General features: G+C 33.9%; 1 protein-coding gene across 2 annotated transcripts in view; it reads left to right on the plus strand.

Annotated features, from left to right (window-relative positions):
* The window catches only part of LOC150096231 (inhibitor of Bruton tyrosine kinase), a 334746-nt gene that overhangs the window by 296440 nt on the left and 18048 nt on the right, over positions 1–20258 (plus strand). For both annotated transcript variants that reach the window (XM_090408899.1, XM_090408900.1), the window contains one exon: positions 5722–5832. In XM_090408899.1, coding sequence (XP_090265025.1) covers positions 5722–5832 — 111 coding nt within the window. The remainder of the gene's footprint in view (positions 1–5721; positions 5833–20258) is intronic.

A 20258-nucleotide genomic window follows, 5' to 3' on the forward strand; every position in this document is an offset into this window, starting at 1 on the left:
TGAGTATAAGATTCACTACGTTTCTTGCTTACTTCTAAACACTATGCTCTTGGATTTCTGCCCTAAAGAATTTACAATTTTCTTTCACTTTCTTGCTTATATCCTACTTTCCTTCAGGCTCCACAAAAACTTCCTTTTTCTTTCTATAAAATTCTTATTTTTTTTTTTTTTTCCTTTCAGTCCGAAGGTCACGAACTCTTCGACTCGTGCTTGTTTATTTCATGCTTCTCCATGACAACGCATGAACATAAACATTTCACTAATGTAATACAACGCTCTACTCTTACATAATTGATTACATAACATTAAAATTTCACAAATAAGAATAAACAGAATATTTGAGCTACATAATCAGCTCTTTCATTACGTATACAATTATTTATAATAATACTTTTCGTTACATCATATATATATATTTCAGTTATTATAAATTCTACACATATTATTGCCTAATAAATTAATAGTAGGTTAAGTTTAGAATAAATAATTAAATAGTAATCCTTAATTAAGGAATAATAAATAATTTTTATACAAATCATGATTAATATATAATAAGCAATGTTAAATGTGAATGAAAAAAAATAAATTACATAACATAGTTTCATTCACAATTTAACAGGTAGGGTAATCAGGAATGCTGCTGATATGCAGTCTTTGCAGAATGATTTGAATAGGCTGGAATTGTGGGCATTGGAAAATGGGTGTTAGTTCAATGTCAGTAAATGTAAAGTCATTCACTTTGGCATGATTAGATATTCAATGTCATATTATATTGGTGGGATTTCTAGAAGAAACTGATGAGGTTAGGGATCTTGGAGTGTTAATAAATAGGAAGTTGAAGTTCAGGGGCCCAAGTGGCAAAGATTGTAAATACAACTCAAAAGATAATTGCAATGCTGAAACGAACATTTACATGTAAAGATAAGTATGCTATTTTGCCTCTTTATAAGGCCTTGATAAGACCTCACTCGGACTGTTGTGTGCAGATCTGGTCTCCTGGTTTCCATTGTGATTCTGATATACTGGAGAGAGTACAAAGAAGAGTGTTAAAAATGATAACAGGATTGTGGAATAATCCTTAACAGGATTATTCCACAATTGAAGACAGATCGAGAATTTGTAGACTGCAGATACTAGCAAACAAGAGAAAGAGGGGGGGGTGATGTGATTGAGACTTGCAAACTTCTGAAAGGGTTATACAGGATTTCAATTGATGGAATTTTTCATTTTATAGAGGGGTGGGGAAAGAACAAGAGGGCATCCTTGGAAGCTTAGAATGAAGGCCACCAAGAAGGGTATGAGGGCTAGATTTTTCTCTCAGAGGGTGGTGCGTGATTGGAATGGATTGCCTTTGGATGTTGTGAGTGCAAGCAGTGTGAATGAATTCAAGAATAAGTATGATAGCTGGTGTGTAGTATGTGGCCTCCCTTGATGAGTCTCTGACTTCCTGGAGGTTTCTCTTATTAATAATAATAATAAGTGATATAGGTGATTCTTTAGGAAATAAGTCACTTGGAGCTAGATCCAAACTAGGATAGATTAGGAATGATTGTTTCCAGCCAAACTTGTCCTGGAGTGATATTCAATCTAGCATTATTGATTTCAGTGACCTGAATTTGGAAGGCATCTCTGTCACTCACAGATGATGTATGTTTCTCTTCTCTTCTCTTCTCTTCTTGCACATGGCACTTAGATTCTGGCTCACTCATGGTAACAGATACAAGTTCATTATCGATAATAACCTTTGAAAAATGGGGAGAGTGGCAGAGATCTTGTGGGAAAACATCAAACTAGCTATTGTTAAAAAGCTTGTAACTATAACCAGTTTTAATATTTGTTTTATAGAGAAGGGAGTTAAGGATTTTATGACAAAAAGCCAGGTACACTATTTAAGATTTTGAGGCACATTACTTTTCAGCTTACCTTTTAAATAAAAAATATATAAAAAGAAATGCAGTATAGAACTGAATATTATTGATAGTGTTTTGTAATAAAAGGTTTAGGATTTAAACATCCTTTTAATCCTCTTAAATTTCTTATGAGAACCACCAATTTGAAATGGGTATCAGCTCAGCTCTCTGAAACCTTAATCAAAAAACACTAATAAATGATGACTATATCCATATTTATTATTTCTCTCTCTCTCATGCGAACTTGGGCATGTTCATCTTACGTAGGGAAATGACAAAGCTTTTATTCTCTCAAGCTTTCTGTGTCTAATATTAATTTTTTTGAAATTTTTTTTTTTAATGTTTAGCTTTTAATATACTTTTTTAAATGTTTATATTTTTGATTTTTTAATGCCTTTTCATTTAGTTATAATTCAGTCACTGACTGAAAATTCACTTATACAAAATACAGCTTATTGATATGGAACTACTTCTGTAGTAAGAAGAAGGTTTATGCCTTCCTAAGGTTTCAGTCTGGTTTCTAATGAGAACCAGCAGTTCAAAACAGCTGTCAGGCTAGTGAAATGTTGATCAGAAATACTAATAAAAATAAACGTGTGAACTCCTTGGGCACAATTAATATCTTTTAAATATTGCAATACTACTCTTATGAGCTTCTAGTGAATTTCAGAACTAAAGTTTTTGATATAGCTATAAAAGTAATAGTATTAAAATGTCACATTGAAGCCTTCTGAATGCTATTCTGAATAATTATAACAGATAAATCTACAGTGAACATATTTACTGATTTTGGCCTGGAAATCTCTAAACTATAGCCACTATGATTCTCTCGCTTCAGTTCATACCTTACTCATTCATCTTTGAATAAATATTATGACACTTCAAACAAACTTAAGCAGGTTAATATTCTTTATATTTTTAAGCATTTGAGAGTTTGGCATTAAGCCTTTTAAGTAAACTCTGATCTGTCCTCAGTTTTGTGTGTAGTTAATCAGTTTTCTCTCTGGTTGCATGGTATATAGTAAACTCTTGCCGAACGTGGGGGTTACTTCATTAATACGTTGCACGCACGGCAAAATCGCATTCCGCAAAGTTAACTTTCTATGGAAAAAAATGTGTTAGGTATAGTTCAAATTAAGAAAGTATGTATGTATAATTTAAACTAACCTAAATATTGTTGTAATTAAAAGGGGAAAATGAAACAAATGTTAATTGAAAGGATTTTTATTGCTGCTTAATAAGTAGGTACATGATACAATTATTTTTTTAAAAAGCTAGTGATTTTTGCTTGGGACAATGACTGACACAACTCTTTAAAAGTTTCGCGGTAAGGAGCGCAGAGTTTTTCAATGATTTTCATAAAGTGTCCTCTTCTTTCTTCATTTGGGTTAATCTCCATTGCAAAATCAGATAGGTCCTGTGCCTTTTTTAACAATTCGTTTAACTTCTTGTAAGTTAAAGGCGCTTTATCTTCTTCACTATCGCTGCTTTCACTGTCGGATGGTGTTACAAGATCATCCAATTCTTCATTTGTAATTTCTCGATTGTCATTCGCGATTAATTTTTTGACTTCTCCTTCTTCCATATCTGAAAATCCTTTGCCGCCAATTGCTTTTGCAATTTGTACAATTTCTTTAGCTTCATTTTCAATCGATGGAAATCCTTTAAAATTGTTGACAACTTCTGGCCAGAGCTGATGCCAGCAAGCATTCAATGTTAATGAATTCACTTGTTCCCATGTGAGTTTAATCATTTCTATGCAGTGGCTTATGTTGAATCGCTTCCAAAATGCCATTAGCGTGTCATGCTTTCCTTCATCTAGTGCTTTATTTGCAGAGGTGTAAACATGCCTGACATAATAGGCTTTGAATGTTTTTATGATCCCTTGATCCATTGGTTGGATTAAGGAAGTGGTGTTAGGTGGAGGAATAAAACCTCTACATTTGGATGCAATGTTGTTGAGGGCTTCAGCATCGTGTCCTGGAGCATTATCGAGAATTAGGAGAACTTTAAAGCACAGGTTTTGCTGTTCTAAGTAATGTTTGACTTCTTTAACAAATGAATTTTCAAACCAGTTATTAAAGAGGGCTTTTGTTACCCAAGCTTTTCTATTCCATTTCCACACAACGGGCAATTGCTCAAAATTTTTTCCCTGCAATGCATGAGGCATTTTAGATCGATAAATGAGCAGAGGCTTGCACTTGAAGTCGCCTGATACATTTCCACAAAAAAGCAAAGTGAGTCTATCCTTAAAAGCTTTAAAACCTGGGGCAACCTTTTGTGTCTTTGTGATGTAGGTTCGTTGTCCCATTCGCTTATAAAATAGGCCCATCTCATCCGCATTGAAAACTTGTTGCGGAACGTAACCCCTCTCTTCATTGAATTTCAAAAATTGGGGTTTGAATTTCTCTGTTGCTTCTTTATCTGCAGAGCCAGTTTCTCCCTGAAGCTTTACATTGTGCAAATTAAAACGACGCTTAAAGTTTTCAAACCAACCTTTGATTACTTGAAAGTCAATTTTCTCTGATGATTGGCCATCTTTATTTAAAACGAAAGAAAACAAATCTAAATCTTTGTTTTGAATAACAACACCATCCACAACTGAGCCTTTTTCGTTTACTTGATTGTCAATCCAAGCTATTAATATTTTTCCATCTTTTCCAATTATGGAATTCTTCTTGAAACTTGAGCAACCTTTGACGAAGTATTGCCTGAAGCTTTGACACTAGACCGAATCTTTTCTTCATTCTCCTGTATTGTTCTTATGCTTGATTTGTTTATAGCTAGTTCTCTTGCAAGCGATGAAACATGTGTACCATTTTTCAACTTATCTAAAATTTCAATTTTCTGAGATAATGTCAAAACTTTTTTACTGCTTTATCATCTTCATTCTTCCTCTTAAATGTTATATTGAATTTTTGTAATTAAAAGAAATACAAATGCAAAAGGAGAAGAGGATAAACACTGATAAATATGTGATCACAGCTCTGCTAACGTGAGTGAAATGATCGCAACTCACCCTGGGTCACTCAGCTAGTGGGCAGCGCCAAGTAGGGTTGCCAGCCGACGCTCTGCAGCGTACTGCATATGAATGAAATTCTAGCGTTGGACAAATTAAATGGAAACAATTAAGATAACGCGTATGTGCAAAATCTCATTATGCAAATCCGCGCTTGGCAAGGGTTCACTGTATATGATAATTATCACTTATTCTCAAACTTTACAGCTAATGAAGAGTTATGTTTTCATTCCTCAAGACAGTTCTTTCATCTACCCTCTTCCTTAGATTGATATATTTCTCCATTTAACTGAAATCTAAATCCAGCATTTGCTGATGAAAGCATTAGATTTTCTGCAGACATTTCATTATTTTAACTGAAGTTTTCCACTGCTTCTATCTTAAGAGATAGAAGCAGTGGAAAAGCAGTAATTACATCGTCGGTTAAACTTGGGCTCACAGAACAAGCTTGTCTTCCTCTTTATTCAGTACCACTCTGTTTTGTTATAGTCATTCACAGAGCTAGTTCATCATTGGTTAAACAATCTTTTGTTTAATATTTGGCAAATTGCCTTTGCAAAATAAAAATCTAAACAAATGAATGCAATAATAATAAAAATTGAAATAAAGACCCAAAATACTTAATTCTTTCTTGAGTTAATGCATTTTCAGGTGTAGAACCTAACTGTAAGTATTATTCATCCTATTTTTACTTTGACTGAACTTATCATTTATATTCTCAATACTTAACTGAGTTTTTTTTATAGTTTCTTATACAAAATGTAATGCCATTTATTAATACTTTTACCTCAGGGGTGTAGCACAGCAACCAAAATCTACTGAGTCTTTTTGGGATACAGTTGGAAAGAAACAATCTTCTGGAAGTGTAGATGGAAGCCCTTCCAGTCCTAATTCTGATGTGAGGTAAGATTTTATTAATGAATTCCATACTTGAATTGTATTATGTAAAAATTGTTAGAATACAATGCTTATTTAGTACTCATAATTTTCAAACTACAGAAATGAAAGATGACTCAACAGGAGCTTTGCTTGTTCTGCAGGAGGGGGTGGAGGCATACCGAATAGTTTACAAAAGACTGCGTTTTTGTATACAAGTTTAAAGTAAAATTAAATGGAGTTATCAGAAATCATATGCTTCTGATAAAAAGGATGGACAGAAGAAAATTTACATATGATCTTTCATAAAGGAGAGTATCACTTAAGTATCAAAATTTTAAGAAAATTTACTAAAGAAAATCTATCATAATGCACAATTAATGGCATAGACTCACCCACATGCAAACCAGCTAAACGCTTAGCCAAAGTGCTCTCTCTCAGATTACTGATAACACTCCTTTACGCATGAAGAACTCTGTCTGCTTTAAGTCCAGTATAGAAAACCTCATCCTCCACAGCTCTGACTTAAACCAATCAGCATTTTCTCCCAATATCTCAGCCCTGTTTCAGTTAACCATGAACTCAGGATTGGCAAGGCAAATTCGAGAAGCAAATAGAGAATACAGCCATGCTCTCTCTCTCTCACTCCCCTAGCCAACTATGTTAAGGTAATGTTTGAAAAGAATACCTCAAATGCTGTTTCCCCCACCCCTTTCAGACTTATCATACAGCTATGCTCTTCAGACGATGTGTTTTCTATTTGGCCACATGGCTTGAACACCCTGAATAACTTTCTTTCATACTTAAGGATTTATTTCATGGTAGAAATAGATAGCAATAACAGTCTGCCTTTCCTTAGATACCCTGGTTACATCACAAAGATCCATCTTGGCCTTTACTGTCTATAGAAAACACATCCACATACAGATAAATACATCCACTAACAGCCCTCCATTCAACAGCAAGGCACCATAAAAAACTGATGAACAAAGCAAAATTAATCTGCTCTGCTCTGATGGTATGCACTCATGTTAGAACTCAACAACATTCACAGTACTTTTTAGCCAATGGCTACAAGCCCCATTTATGTATATATATTTAACTATACACACTCCAACAAATCCAACACCATACCATATATCCATGGTACTTCTGAAAAGGTAGCTAAGATGCTTGAGAAATGTAATCTTGTGACACCTTCAAACCACATAAGAAAATTAGCATCCCTTATCTGCTCCAAATGGGGTGACTGAAACAGAAAAGACAAAAACTGGTGCGATCTTTCTGAGCAATAAATACAAAATGTTATATTCAGGCAATAACAATCAAGGAAAAGGAGGAGTAGCCATAGTATTCAACACAAAATATGAGGCTAATCTTCTTGAATGGCAGGCAGTCTCAAGTAAAGTGATGTGGGCAAATATGAGAATGGGGAACTGGACTATGAGACTTATTTGTGCCTATGGTCCCACAGAAGGTTCTACTAATGTAGAAGTTGAGGGATTTTTTGACGCTTTAGAAAAAGCAACTGACACAATGAAAAAGGAAAAGTTGGTCCTTGTTGGGAATCTGAATAGTAGAGTAGGAAATGATTGTCAGAGACATAAATATTTGGAAAAATTTGGAAAATTTGGAGAAAAGAGCAAAGCTAATAATAATCACAAATACCTGTTGGATTTTTGCTCAGGACATGGACTGGTTATTACTAACACCATGCTCCAACATAAAAATGTGCACAAATTCACATGGAGAGAAGAGGCAAGGAATAACAAAGTCTCATCGACTATATTATTGTTGATAGTGATGTTTTCTCCCTGGTGCAGGACACCAGAGTGTACAGGGGATTTAAAATTGGAAGCAATCACTATTTAGTCTTGAACAGGATAAAATTGAATTTCATATTTAAAAGAATAACATGTAAGAAAGTTTTAAAGCGAATAAAAGTTGAGCAGCTCTCAGATGTGAACTGTAGACTAACATATACAAAGATTATTGAAGAAAAAATGAAAGAGTTTGAGAACAGGAACCAAACCTTGGAGATTCAGTGGCAAGCCAAATGGAGGTGTGAAGAAAATCTTGATTGATTCAGTCATTGATGCATGTGGTGAGGTTGTCTGCAAGGATAGAAAAATCAGGACTCCATGGTGGACACAGGAAGTTAAAGAGGCAGTGAAGGAAAAGAAGAAATCATATCAAAAGTTCCTGGCAAATAAGTCAGCTTTTGCTCTTAGAGAATACAGAGACAAATGTAAGAAAGCTAAACATTGTGTAAAACTAGCTAAACAAAAGTCATGGGAGGACTTTGGCAAGAACATAGAAAATAAATATCAAGAAGGTGGTAAGATATTCTAGAGGTTGTTGAAGAAGTTTAGAAATGGAGGAAAGAGTGTTGTAAAAGGAGTTAGAGATGATAAAGGTGAAATGAAAACAGGAGAAAAAGATATCCTTGAAGTATGGAGTAATTACTTCGAAAAATTGATAAATGAAACAAGCAGTGATAGCACAGTGGTAAAAAAACACTCACAGGCATGTAGTCAGGAATGCATATCCATACTTGAAGTAGAAAAAGCCATCAAAGGCTTGAAATGTGGAAAGGCAGCAGAAGTAGATGATATTTGACCAGAAATTCTGAAGTATGGTGGTATAAAAGTCTTACAGTGTCCGCACTGCATAGTTCAGAAAGCCTGACAGAGGGACGAATTGCCGATGATTGGAGTAGAGCTCTAATAGTGCCTATATATAAAAAGGGAAATAAAACTGAATGTGAGAATTACAGAGGTATTTTCCTACTGAGTGTTCCTGGCAAGATCTATGCAAGTATACTTGAGAAACGGTTGAGAAGAATTGTGGAAGAACAAGCTGGATTCAGGCCAAATGGAGGCTTTCAGGATCAGATCATCACTTTACGACAAATAGTCGAGGAAGCATGGGAATATAACAAAGATCTGTATTTAAGTTTTGTCGATCTGGAAATGGCATATGACAAGGTGCCAAGAGAGAAGCTATTCAGTATGCTTCAGTTATATGGTGTCAATGGGGCATTATATCAAGCAATACTTTGGCTGTATTTGAGTTGTAAGTTGGCAGTTAGAATTGAAGGATATACAGGAAGATGGTTTAATGGTAAATCTAGTGTGAGACAAGGATGTACATTATCCCCTCTGTTATTCATTATCTATATGGATCACATTATGAAGGAAAGTGGTATTAAACATGATATCAAAATTGGAGATGTTAATGTCAGCTCTTTGCTTTATGCGGACTATGTTATACTTCTGAATAAATCCGCTACAAGTTTGCAAGATTCCCTGACTAAATTGAATAACTGTTGCAATAGATATGGTATGAAATTCAGCATTAAAAAGACAAAGACAATGAAAATAGGTAGAATTGTTGAAAATGTCAACTGTGTTGTGAACGGGGAACCTGTGGAACAAGAAAAACATTTCAGCTACTTAGGCACGATTTTTAGTGAAGATGGTAAATTAAATATGGAAATAGACAACAGAATCAACAAAGCTAGTATGGTAGGAAGTCAATTAAATAAATTCATATGGAATAAGAGAGGAATTAGTCAGAACACTAAATTAGCTGTATACAAGACAGTGTTCAAACCAGTTTTAAGTTATGGATCTGAGAGCTGGGTCAGAAGTAAAACACTTGACCAAAGACTAGAGACCACAGATATGAGAGGCGTGAACAGATGGCATCAATGACAATATCATATTAAAAATGCAGATATTAGGAAAGAACTTGACATTGTCGGCATCCAGGAGTGCGTTAGCAGAGCTAATCTCAGGTGGTATGGTCACTTAAACAGAATGGGCGAGGAAAGATTAGCAAACCAAGTGTTCTCTGCCAGGTTTGCAGGGAAAAAACCCAGAGGAAGACCAAGATATAGGTGGATTGATACGGTTAAAGTGACTTAGATGATAGAAATATAAGATCTGATAATGATAATATTGGAGTCTTGACAAATAACAGACTGATTTGGAGAAAAATTGTAGATAGGAAGTTAGTAATGATGTAAATTTTTCATGTAGTACTATCATATCCTGTACACCCCTTGAGGGTACATGTCAGGAATTTGATGATGATATCTGCTCCATGTTATAACATGAATCTACCTTGTAGTACCCTGCAGCTGCAACCTTTCCTACTTTAGCTAAACGGACAGGACAGCCAACATCAGGATCTTGGACCACCAAGATTACATCTGATTCCACTACTATGGCTGCTCAGGTTTAGCAAGTTACCTTACTCTACTGAAGCAAGTATAAATATCAGACAAGTTTCTTGCAATCTGTGTCAGCCATCTCACACACTACCCAAATATAGTTTAGAGATAGTTGTAGAAATTTATTTCACTTGGTTACAAATTAAATATACTTGCCAGGAAATTATATTCCTGTTTAATTCTTTATCCAACTGCAAGCAAACAAAGTTTACACCTGAAATATCTTCATGATTAAACTACATGTATGTTATATGCTATGCATAATGCACATCCAAAAGGAAGCGTACTGTTCATTATGGAATAGTAAGGCAATTTGTAGTGAAGATTCTGCATGTGCAAAGCTTGTTTGCTTGCTTACGGTTGGATAAAGTATTAACACTTTGAGTCCTGTCAGTGTACATTTACATCGATAGGACTCAAAGTGTTAAACAGGAATATAATTTCATGGAAAGTATAATTTACAGCCATAGTATAATTTGCATTGATTTTGTTTTATAAATATTTCTAGTGATTCTTCTTTGAATGCTTTGACAAAGAAATTGCTTTCGGTCTGGGGCAAGTTCTATATATTATTCAAGTACTTGGTTTAATCTCTTTTGTATATTCTGTTAGTCCTGTTTTTTTTTTTTTTTTTTTTTTAATATATATATATTTATATCTTTGTGTTTTTGGTGCACATCTCTCTCTCTCTCCTGAATTGCCTGTTTACCCACATGACGATTTGATCTTATACTCCTCTTTTTTTTGAATGATGAATGGTATGGGAGGTTTTGGAGGATGTTAAATTGTGAATGAAGGTATTTGAGAATTATAATACTTCATTCACATGTAACATAATCTGCCATAACGTAAGCAATACTTGTAAATATTATTTGATGTTAATTTCTTGCTTATAAATTATTATTCATATAATTACTTTGAGTTTGTTTATTTTTGTTTAATTATATAATTTTGGAATTTATATTGGTAATGAAAAGACTCTGGATCAAAATGTCATTCAATTCATTTTATTTATTTCTGTATTATTATAAGAAGCTGTGTATATATATATATATATATTAAGAATTTGTATTTATCATATTTAAATGTATTTTATGTAAACTACGGATTATTACCTTATTTGTTATTTCCGAAAAAGAATGTAAATATGTGGAATTCTGCTGATATGATTTTATGTAATTTTTTTGATTGAAATTGATTGGCTAGTAAAGGAGAAACGGAGTTGTTTTTAGTTAGCACATGTTTAGAACGTGAACGGCTATGATATGGAGAGAAGCCTGTAGATGTAAGTTGAACTAGCTAGAAGCGGATTTTGGCGGGAAGAATAAATGCAGTTAATTGGAAAACGAAAGTAAACAAAAGGGAGAAAGCTTTGGGACAGCAAAGAGGCTGGTTGTGTGTAACGAAAGGCGAGTTGAGATATGCGGAAAAATCGACAAGGAAAGGACCGGGAATAAATAGGCATTAAAAACTACCCCTATGGAATTCTGATATTACGATAGATTCCTAATGATCAGAGGAAGAAAGCTGAAGTCAATACATAGTGGAAGATAAGGAATTAGTACATGACGTAAATCTAATGTGTCAAGACTTATGTAGCTCTGTGTTTAATATTTCAGTTAACATAGTGAAGATTTCTTTGAATTGTGTTTCCTCACGATAATTAGTCAACAGGAATTTTGAAAGTGTGCCTGAGTGAATTGAATGTGCAGAAGTTGTAACCTGGTAAGACTTATCCTTTTTACATCCAGTGTGAAGCAAATGAAAGTTAATTACACCTAATATATCTAACCCTAGCTGTGGCCTTTAACTATAAATAGTCAAAAGAATGAAGCACTAAAGTGTTTCCCCCCTTGAATTAATAACTGCCTTGTAATTCAATTAAGTGTTTATAGACTAGAAGTGAACTAGAGAAGCCAACTATAAAAAAATATTTATTGTGAATTCTGGAACTTTGAACTGTGAAAACTATTTTCTATTAATTGGCAGAATATAGAGAACTGAGAGTTGAATGTTTGATACCTAATGCATCGTATCTATTCTAAGCACTAGAGCTAAATCGATGTGTAGATGTTATGATTTGTCTCATAGAATAGAGACTGGTTGTGATAGAAATACTTGCCTTGAATAATAAGATCTAAGACTTGTAACTTTAATCTTAAAACCTAACTGAATAGCTACCTGTATCTCAGAGATATTTTGGATTTGTTCAGTTGCATTATCTTGTTTAGAAAGTTATACTCAGATGTACATGTTATATAACCCTGCATTAAATGTTTTGTTTTATTGAATTCAATTTGATGTTTGCCTGATTTTCTTTCATTTGCACCGCTGATAAAAATTTATCGGACCTAACAGAAGCCAAGCCGTAAATGATAATATTAACCTCGGCCTGTAGAAAAATGAGATTGCAAATGTTAGTTGATGATTGATTCCTCTATATTATATAAACTAATCTGAATATAAGGTGGTGTAGGATAATATAAATTTCTTTATATTCGGATCAGTATCAATCAACATCTAACAAAAAACGGAATTTAAAGAAGTAAGGATAAGTTCAACTAACCATCATAAATGGATCAGACTGCAAGATAGGATGACACAGAACACAGTTAAGAAACACTGGTTGGAGAGGGCTCTTAGGATAATTTGCCATTTATTGATTATAATAATTTTGTGGAAGGATAAGACTGAGGCTTGAAGTGGAAGCAATCAATTACAAAGTTGACCAATTGCCAAAGATTTTGCATTATCAGTTTGGATTTTAATGGTGTATACCACGTTTCATTCATTGTGAAGATATAAAGTGAATTATATTAAGCTATTGTAACATTTCAAAACTTGTTAATTCTGGATTTTCATTTTTATAATTTCATACTCTTCTAGTTCTCTTCTTTTAAATTCTCTCATTATTGTTTGAATTTGTGCTTGTGTACAGTTCTAGGCCTATTCCTTTGTTTTCTTGTCTCAGTCACAGTTTATCACCAGATTTGTCATTCATCAGTAGAAAATCATGTTGCAGCTATAATATCAGATTTATTAGCCATTGCCAGCATACCCATTCAACCAGTGCAGTGCAGGTTCAAATTCCACAATGAGCATGGATGTTTTTAGTGGAGAGATGAATTTCATTATCTGTAAGACAATGAAATTCATCTCTCCACTAAAAACTCCCTGCTTACTTGAAGAAGTGGCTTTAAAGAGTTCCATGTTTGAGTCTCTACAGCAGAATTTCTGCTGTAGAGCATGTTATGCATGGTATGGGTATGTACTATAGATTTACAACCTTCTTTTGTGTGTGTGGAAATCACCTCAAAAGTTCACCCCACACAAATAACATTGTGCATTATAAAAAAATTATAGCTATCTGTTTCATTTCCTGCTATTATATCATATCATATTATCATAGCTACTCATTGTGTAATTTTTTTTAATTGTTCTTTTATTACTCTCATTATGCTATAGCTAACAAAATTTTGTTTAAATTGTTTGACAATATGAATTTGATTTAGCTTCTGTCAATACAGTAATCAAAGACAAGGATAAATTGTAAATTTTTTTTATTAAAATAATACTAAATATGGAATTTGTAAAAGTAAAAAAAAAAAAAATTTAGTTTCATCCTTTTCTTTTATTTTTTAGTTTAAGTACAAAACACAACTTATATGAAATACTTTCTACATCAGTGTTCCCAACAGCTGTATTTATTTTGAGCTAATGGTTTTCAGCAGCCAGTAGGTCTAAACATTACATTGAGTGCAGTGATTTCCTTTCATGTATATTGCCATGCCAATATGGATAATACATGTTGTGCAGAGTAAGATAAATTAAACACATGTGCATCTGCATTCAGCAAATGAGAATTTCAAGATTGTGATATCATTTGCTAGGAAATTCATTTCACTGTTGTGTAGGCTTTGTGTTTCCACTGTATAGTGAGCTTAAAATAGCATTAGCTCTATGGGACTCAGGCCAGGACTTTCCCATAGCTCATTATACTGCATCGTTTCACTGTAGTGGAGTAGAGCACATTTACTGTATTTACAGTTTCTATTTATTTTGTAAAGTGATTCAGTTTTGGTTTAAATTAAATCATTTTTATTTGCCAGAAGTCATCAAAATAATGTCAGTTTATATATGACAACAAATTAGCTATCTACAGTTCATAAAAAAACTAGGTTTGTTTGCTCTGATAATGAATAATGTTATTATACAAAATTGCATTAAAACTCATCTTGTTATCATTATCTTGGATCATATCCATAATTCTGTTAATTTTTTTTTGGGGGGGGGGGGGATTTTTCTAGAAATATTCAGTCTTATAAAAAGAAATATATTTTATGCATCTGATCATCTTGGTAACCTCCCTTTGTTTTTGTTTATGTGAATCTTGCCCAGGATAGGTTAAAAATATATAATGTTGGTGTATGAGTAGGCTAAAGAATTCATAATCCAGAAACCTTGTTCTAGAGCAGTGCTTCTGAAAGTGTGGTATGCATACCCCACACCCCTGGGGGAAAGATGTGAAATGTCTTTAAGGAGATATAGACCACTTTTTTTTTTTAATTTTGATTACTTTTTTTTTATTTTACTTTTATATTTTTGTCACAGATAAGTGCAGGTCTATTCTATAATTGATTTTTCAATAACTAATATCTAAAGAAGTTTTAAACAAAATGTGTCTCCTGGCATGTATTGACTGATTGTCATTAGAGTCCCTTTGCATTCCAGCAATGTGGATCAAACTGTTCACAGTAAACAAATGAAAAGGCAGATCTTCAGCTGTATTTGCTAGAATCACTACATCATCTGCAAAAACCATGTGTGAAATCCTGGTTTCTTTCAGTTTCTTGTATCCTAGCTGGAACTTTTTGTTTTTGTTTGGCATGCCTTTAAAATTTTCGTCATCCATTACTTTTCGAAATCTATAAAACAAGCATGTAGTTCTTTTCCATATTCCAATGTTTTCTCTAATATATTTGTATGAGACTGAAGATAAGATCCTGCGTGCTTCTACTTTTTCGAAAGCCATATTCCATTTCGTCCAGTGTATCCTCTGTTTGGTTCCTGAGCCTCTCTTCTAAAATACGGGCATACAATTTTGCTTGAATGCTTAAAAGCGAGATTCCTGTATGGTTTTCACATTGACGGTTGTCTCCTTTCTTAAACATAGGGATTATTATTGCTATTTCCCAGTCTGGGAATAATTTTCTTTTTCCATGCGATATTGAATAGGTTTAAAAGAAATTTTATGGCTTTCGTTCCTAAATTCTTTACCATTTCTGGTGTTATTTGGTCATGACCTGCTGATTTGCCTAGTTTTATTTTATTTATTCCTGCTAACAGTTCATTTGCATGAATTTCCTCACTTTGATCTTCTGTTTGCTTGCATGTCTTGCTCTTGGGGTTCTATTTTTTCCATGTCCTGCAACTTCCAATAATTCTTGGAAGTACTGTTTCCATCTTTCCATAATGTCTTTGGAATTTGTGAGTAACTTTCCATCCTTATTTTTGATAAACTTTATGGGGCATTCTTTCTCTAATCTCATTCTTCTTAAAACATTATAGAAGAGTTTTTGGTTTCCTTTAAAATTTTGTTCTAAAGTATGTCCGAAGTCTTCCCAGCATTTTCTTTTCTCTTCTTTCACTAATGTTTTAACTTTATTTCTTTGGTTTTTTTATATGCTTCTCTATCAACCTGTAGCATTGATGTTATATATCTCTTCAACAATTGCTTTTTCTTTTTAATTTCTTCTTTTAGTTCTTCAGTCCACCAAGGTGTTTCATGTTTCTTCTGTTTATTATTTAAGGATACACCACAAATTTCTTTGTTTGTTTCTAGAAGAAGTGTTTTGAACCTGTACCATAGGCTTTCTACATCTTGGTCTTCATATATCCCTTTTTCTATTTCTTTCATCTTCTCTTCTATTTTACTTTTATACTCAATGGCTGTTTCTTCTTTCTTTAGTTTGTAGTTCTTTATCTTAACATTTATTTCCTTGCTACTTTTTCTACATTTTTCAACTTTTATTTTATGGATTGTTTCCAATACTAATAAGTAGTGGTCACTGCCTATTTCAAGACCTCTATAGACTCTTGCATTTTTTGTATACTTCCAGTATGATCTGCTTATGATGGCATAGTCAATTATAGATTTTTCGTTTCTACTGAGCTCTTCCCTGGTAAACTTATGGATTTCTTTATGCTTGAACATAGTATTTGCTATTACTAAATTATTTGTAAGGCAAAGATTTATTATTCTCTCTCTGTTATTATTCTGGGTTACTAATTATATGAAGATCCGAAGGCTTCTTCTGAAGAACTAAATTCTGGGTTATTTCTCCCTGTGATCCCAACACTTGTTTCATATCCTCATCTACTTGATTCCCTACCTGGCCATTAAGGTCTCCTAGTATATAATATGCCCTTGAACTTCTTCAATTGTTTTTTGTAAGAGTTTGAAGAATTCATCTTTAGTTTCTTTATTAGCATTATCATTTGGGCCATATGCAACAAACACAGTGAATACTTAGTTATCTGATTTAAAATCTATAGTGATTGTCAACAACCTTTCATTTATTAGTTGCCATTTAGTAAGATATTCTTTGAGATCTGGTTTAATTATGCAAGCTACCCCTTGTTTTCCCCATTCTCTTGGGTTTACCCCTGAATAGAAAAGTATATATTTATCTTTCATTTTCTGACAACCTTGACCTTTTTTTTTTTGTTTCTGTGACTGCTAGCAGATCCAATCTTGATTTTTTTAAATTCATCTATTAATTTGTTTTCTTTTCCATATAGACTTTTAATGTTCCATGTTCCGTATCTCGTGTACCTTTTTCCTCGCTTTGTCATTAACCATTTAGGCAGTTCAGCTATCGCTTTGTTATTTCTTTTAATGGAAGAAATTTTAATTTGTGTAGGGGATTAGCCTTCAGCACCCGAGTCTGGTGGTGGGGCTGCCACCTTTAAGGCCCCCAAACTAGCCTATGAGAGAAGTGCTATCCTGTTGGTCCGCGAGAGGTATTTTATTTCCCTCCTACCCTTCATAGTAAACTATGATGAGCATTCCCTGATCCGCCACCAGGGGATGTGCCCAGTGGGGTTATAGGTGTCCCCAAACAGTGACCTTGTTTCACTATTCCTAAATTGTTTGATCCAGTGTCTATGCTCACATCAACATTATTGTCTCCATACATATTTTTCAGGCAATTATGAATTTCTATCAGACTCATATTCCACAATAGTGAATTCAGTTATCACTCTCTCCTTTGTGTGTGCATCTTTAACAGCCATTTTCAACTACTTGTGTGCTATGCTCATGTCACCAATCACAGTCCTAATCACTGTTGGAGGAATTTTACAACTGTTCTCTCGGTGATGTGTAATGGTTTCTGCCATGCTTAAATCCAAATTTAAAACAATATAAAGCATTACTTTCTTAATACCTCTTTAGTTGAGGCTGATCTTTTACTCTCTAAGGATTAGGTTCATCCTTTTAGACATGCTGGAGTGTATAAGGTTCCTTGTGCCTACAACTTGTCCTACTTTGGACAGACACAGTAAATCTCTTATGATCTGTGATCAACTGTGTAGACAATGCAGGAATTTCAGGCCATAGTACTTCACACGGTTAAATGAAAGAAGACAGTTCTCATTATATTCGATCTATGGAGTCAACCACCATTTATGATAAAAACTTTAATAATAAATTCTACATTTCAACCTTCCTAAGCTACATCATATCTAAAACTACCTAACCTGTCTACTCTGAACTCTTGTAGTTAAAAAAATAAATATTTAAATAAATTATTATATTATCATTATCGGACTTCCATGGAGTCAAATGACTCATCACAGGAGGTCTACTATCTCTCTCTCTCTCTCTCTCTCACCACACAGCTCATCATACCATGACTCAGATGCATCCAGTCTAGTAACCACTATACTTTCATGCAGTGCATACCAACCATCTGCTACTCTTCACACAAAAAACCTGCTCGTTCATACCCTCCTTATACAGCTTTCAGGGATGGCCTCTCCATCCATCCTATAAAAAAATATTATCCATTAATTCAGTAATAACCTCTTACCAACTTATATGTCTCAATCATGTCCACCTCCCCTTCTATCCACTAGACTCTGTAGATTTCATTCCCTATGTAACATCATATTCAACATTCTAGAGACCACCTTAGTCATCTCTGAACCTTTTCCAACATCTCTTCATCCTTTTGAAAACTAGGCAACAAAATCCATGCACAGTAATTCATGTGAAGTCTGATCAAAAGCTTATATAATAGAATCATAACACCCTTATTCGTACATATCAGTGTTCTCTGCACCATTTACCATAATACACCGTAGTGTCCTCAAAATTTCACGTCCTCATCCACCAACATCCTCAGATTCCTCATCTCCTTCATCTCCTAAGATATCCCCACCAATCTTATGCTCTGTATCCCATCTCTGCTTTCCAAATATTAAAAACGTTGCAACATTGAACTAGTAACCCCACTTACTTGTCCATTCACCCAGTCCAAGTCTACTTGCAAGATTGTGCTCCTCATAATTCTTTCCAACTTCACATCATCTGGAAACAGCTTCATATCACCCTTTGAGCCCTTTCTCTATGTCATGTACATATAAATTAAACAGCAACAACCCCAAAACAAACTTTCCCATTCAGATGCTTTAACAACATCTGAATGGCATGCACTTAAAACATCTGAAGAATATATTGAACATTTTAATATAAAAAGAATTTTCAGGGATCTGAGCATCAAGTTTATAAACCTAGTAGCATTTGTGCAAAATGTTTAGTGTGTGCCATCCTGTTTATTACCAGAGAAGTCTAAGAATAGTAATCTATACATTATGGCATATAGTTAATCACAGGTATGAAAATGAGTAGTCTTGGTTACAAAGTAAAAAAAAAAAAAAAAAAAAAAAAATTTGCTATGAAGATATCTCCATGTCTGACTGAATGGAAAATGATAAGAGCAGTTGTTTGCATTTCTCTATTCTGTGGCACCTATTCAGTGGTGTGTGTGTGTGGTATAGGAAGGAAGCTCCCCTCTTTAGATAAAGAGTGGTGGGATCTATGCTGGAATTTATTAATGAGCTGAAGCTCTGAGTAACAAAGAAAAATTTGGCAGTTGATTGCCTTAATTCTAAGAGAATCAAAATCTGAGCATTGGATAATAATAGGCAGATCCTAGTTGCTAAATGTTGGATGATATGCCTGTAGAAGAGCGGTGCATAAAGGCAACATGAGATTGGGATTAGTTCTAGAATGCAAATTTTGAATACAATTTTTTTGGCAGGGATGCTATCAAAATCAAGGATTTACTCTCTAGATCAGTTAGACTTCATTCAAAGATGCATTTCTGCTGAAAGATGAAAAGGGTGCATTGTTTGGGTTTTGGGAATAGTTGATCTCTTTCATCAGCACAAGAGTTGGAGAAGAAAAATAATTCAAGGAGGTCAGTTGTGTATTGGTGATGTTGCCATGGTCAAGTACCAGAAAGACTACTTTGTCATGTAGCATGTTTTCTTCTTTTGGTTTTTTGCTGACTTGGATTTGACTCTGCAATTATTTAAAGGTTGTATATAGCTGTAGTTTGAATATCTCTGAAGAAAGCAGATCCACACTGATGGCATATTTTCAAGTAATGGAGAATTTTGCTTTTAGCATACGAGGGTGTTATACAAGGGAAATTAACATAATCCAAACAGTTAATACAACATGGAATTAAGGAAAGTGCCATGTGCTAACCAAACCTAACTTAGTTTCTGGGTGTGATATATTCTGTTATACATAGTGAAATGGAATATTCTTCTCGTTCTTCTGAAATATCTGGTTTCAAAATAAAGTTTAAGATTATGATTTTGGACTGGAGTTAATGCTAGAGTATTTGTTTTACATAAGTCCTGAGCTGGCTGATTGTTACTGTAAATGGTGATTATTCAAGTCTAATCACATTGGAAGTAATTTCTCATGGCATTTAGATATATGCTTTATGCTTAATGATTATTGAACATTGACTTTGACCATGATGGGCAGAGTATTATATGATAACAATTACCATCTCTTTCAAATTAAAATATAGAATGTGAATTATATAAAACTTAGCATGGTTTAATTCATTAATCATTACACTTTTCATAAATAATCCATTAAAAGATACATTTGTCTGAATAGTTGATTTTGTAA

The sequence above is a fragment of the Typopeltis vanoorti genome, chromosome 19 (genome assembly GCF_054136105.1).
Source record: "Typopeltis vanoorti isolate ZY-2024b chromosome 19, IOZ_Tvanoo_1.0, whole genome shotgun sequence".
NCBI lineage: Eukaryota > Metazoa > Arthropoda > Arachnida > Uropygi > Thelyphonidae > Typopeltis > Typopeltis vanoorti.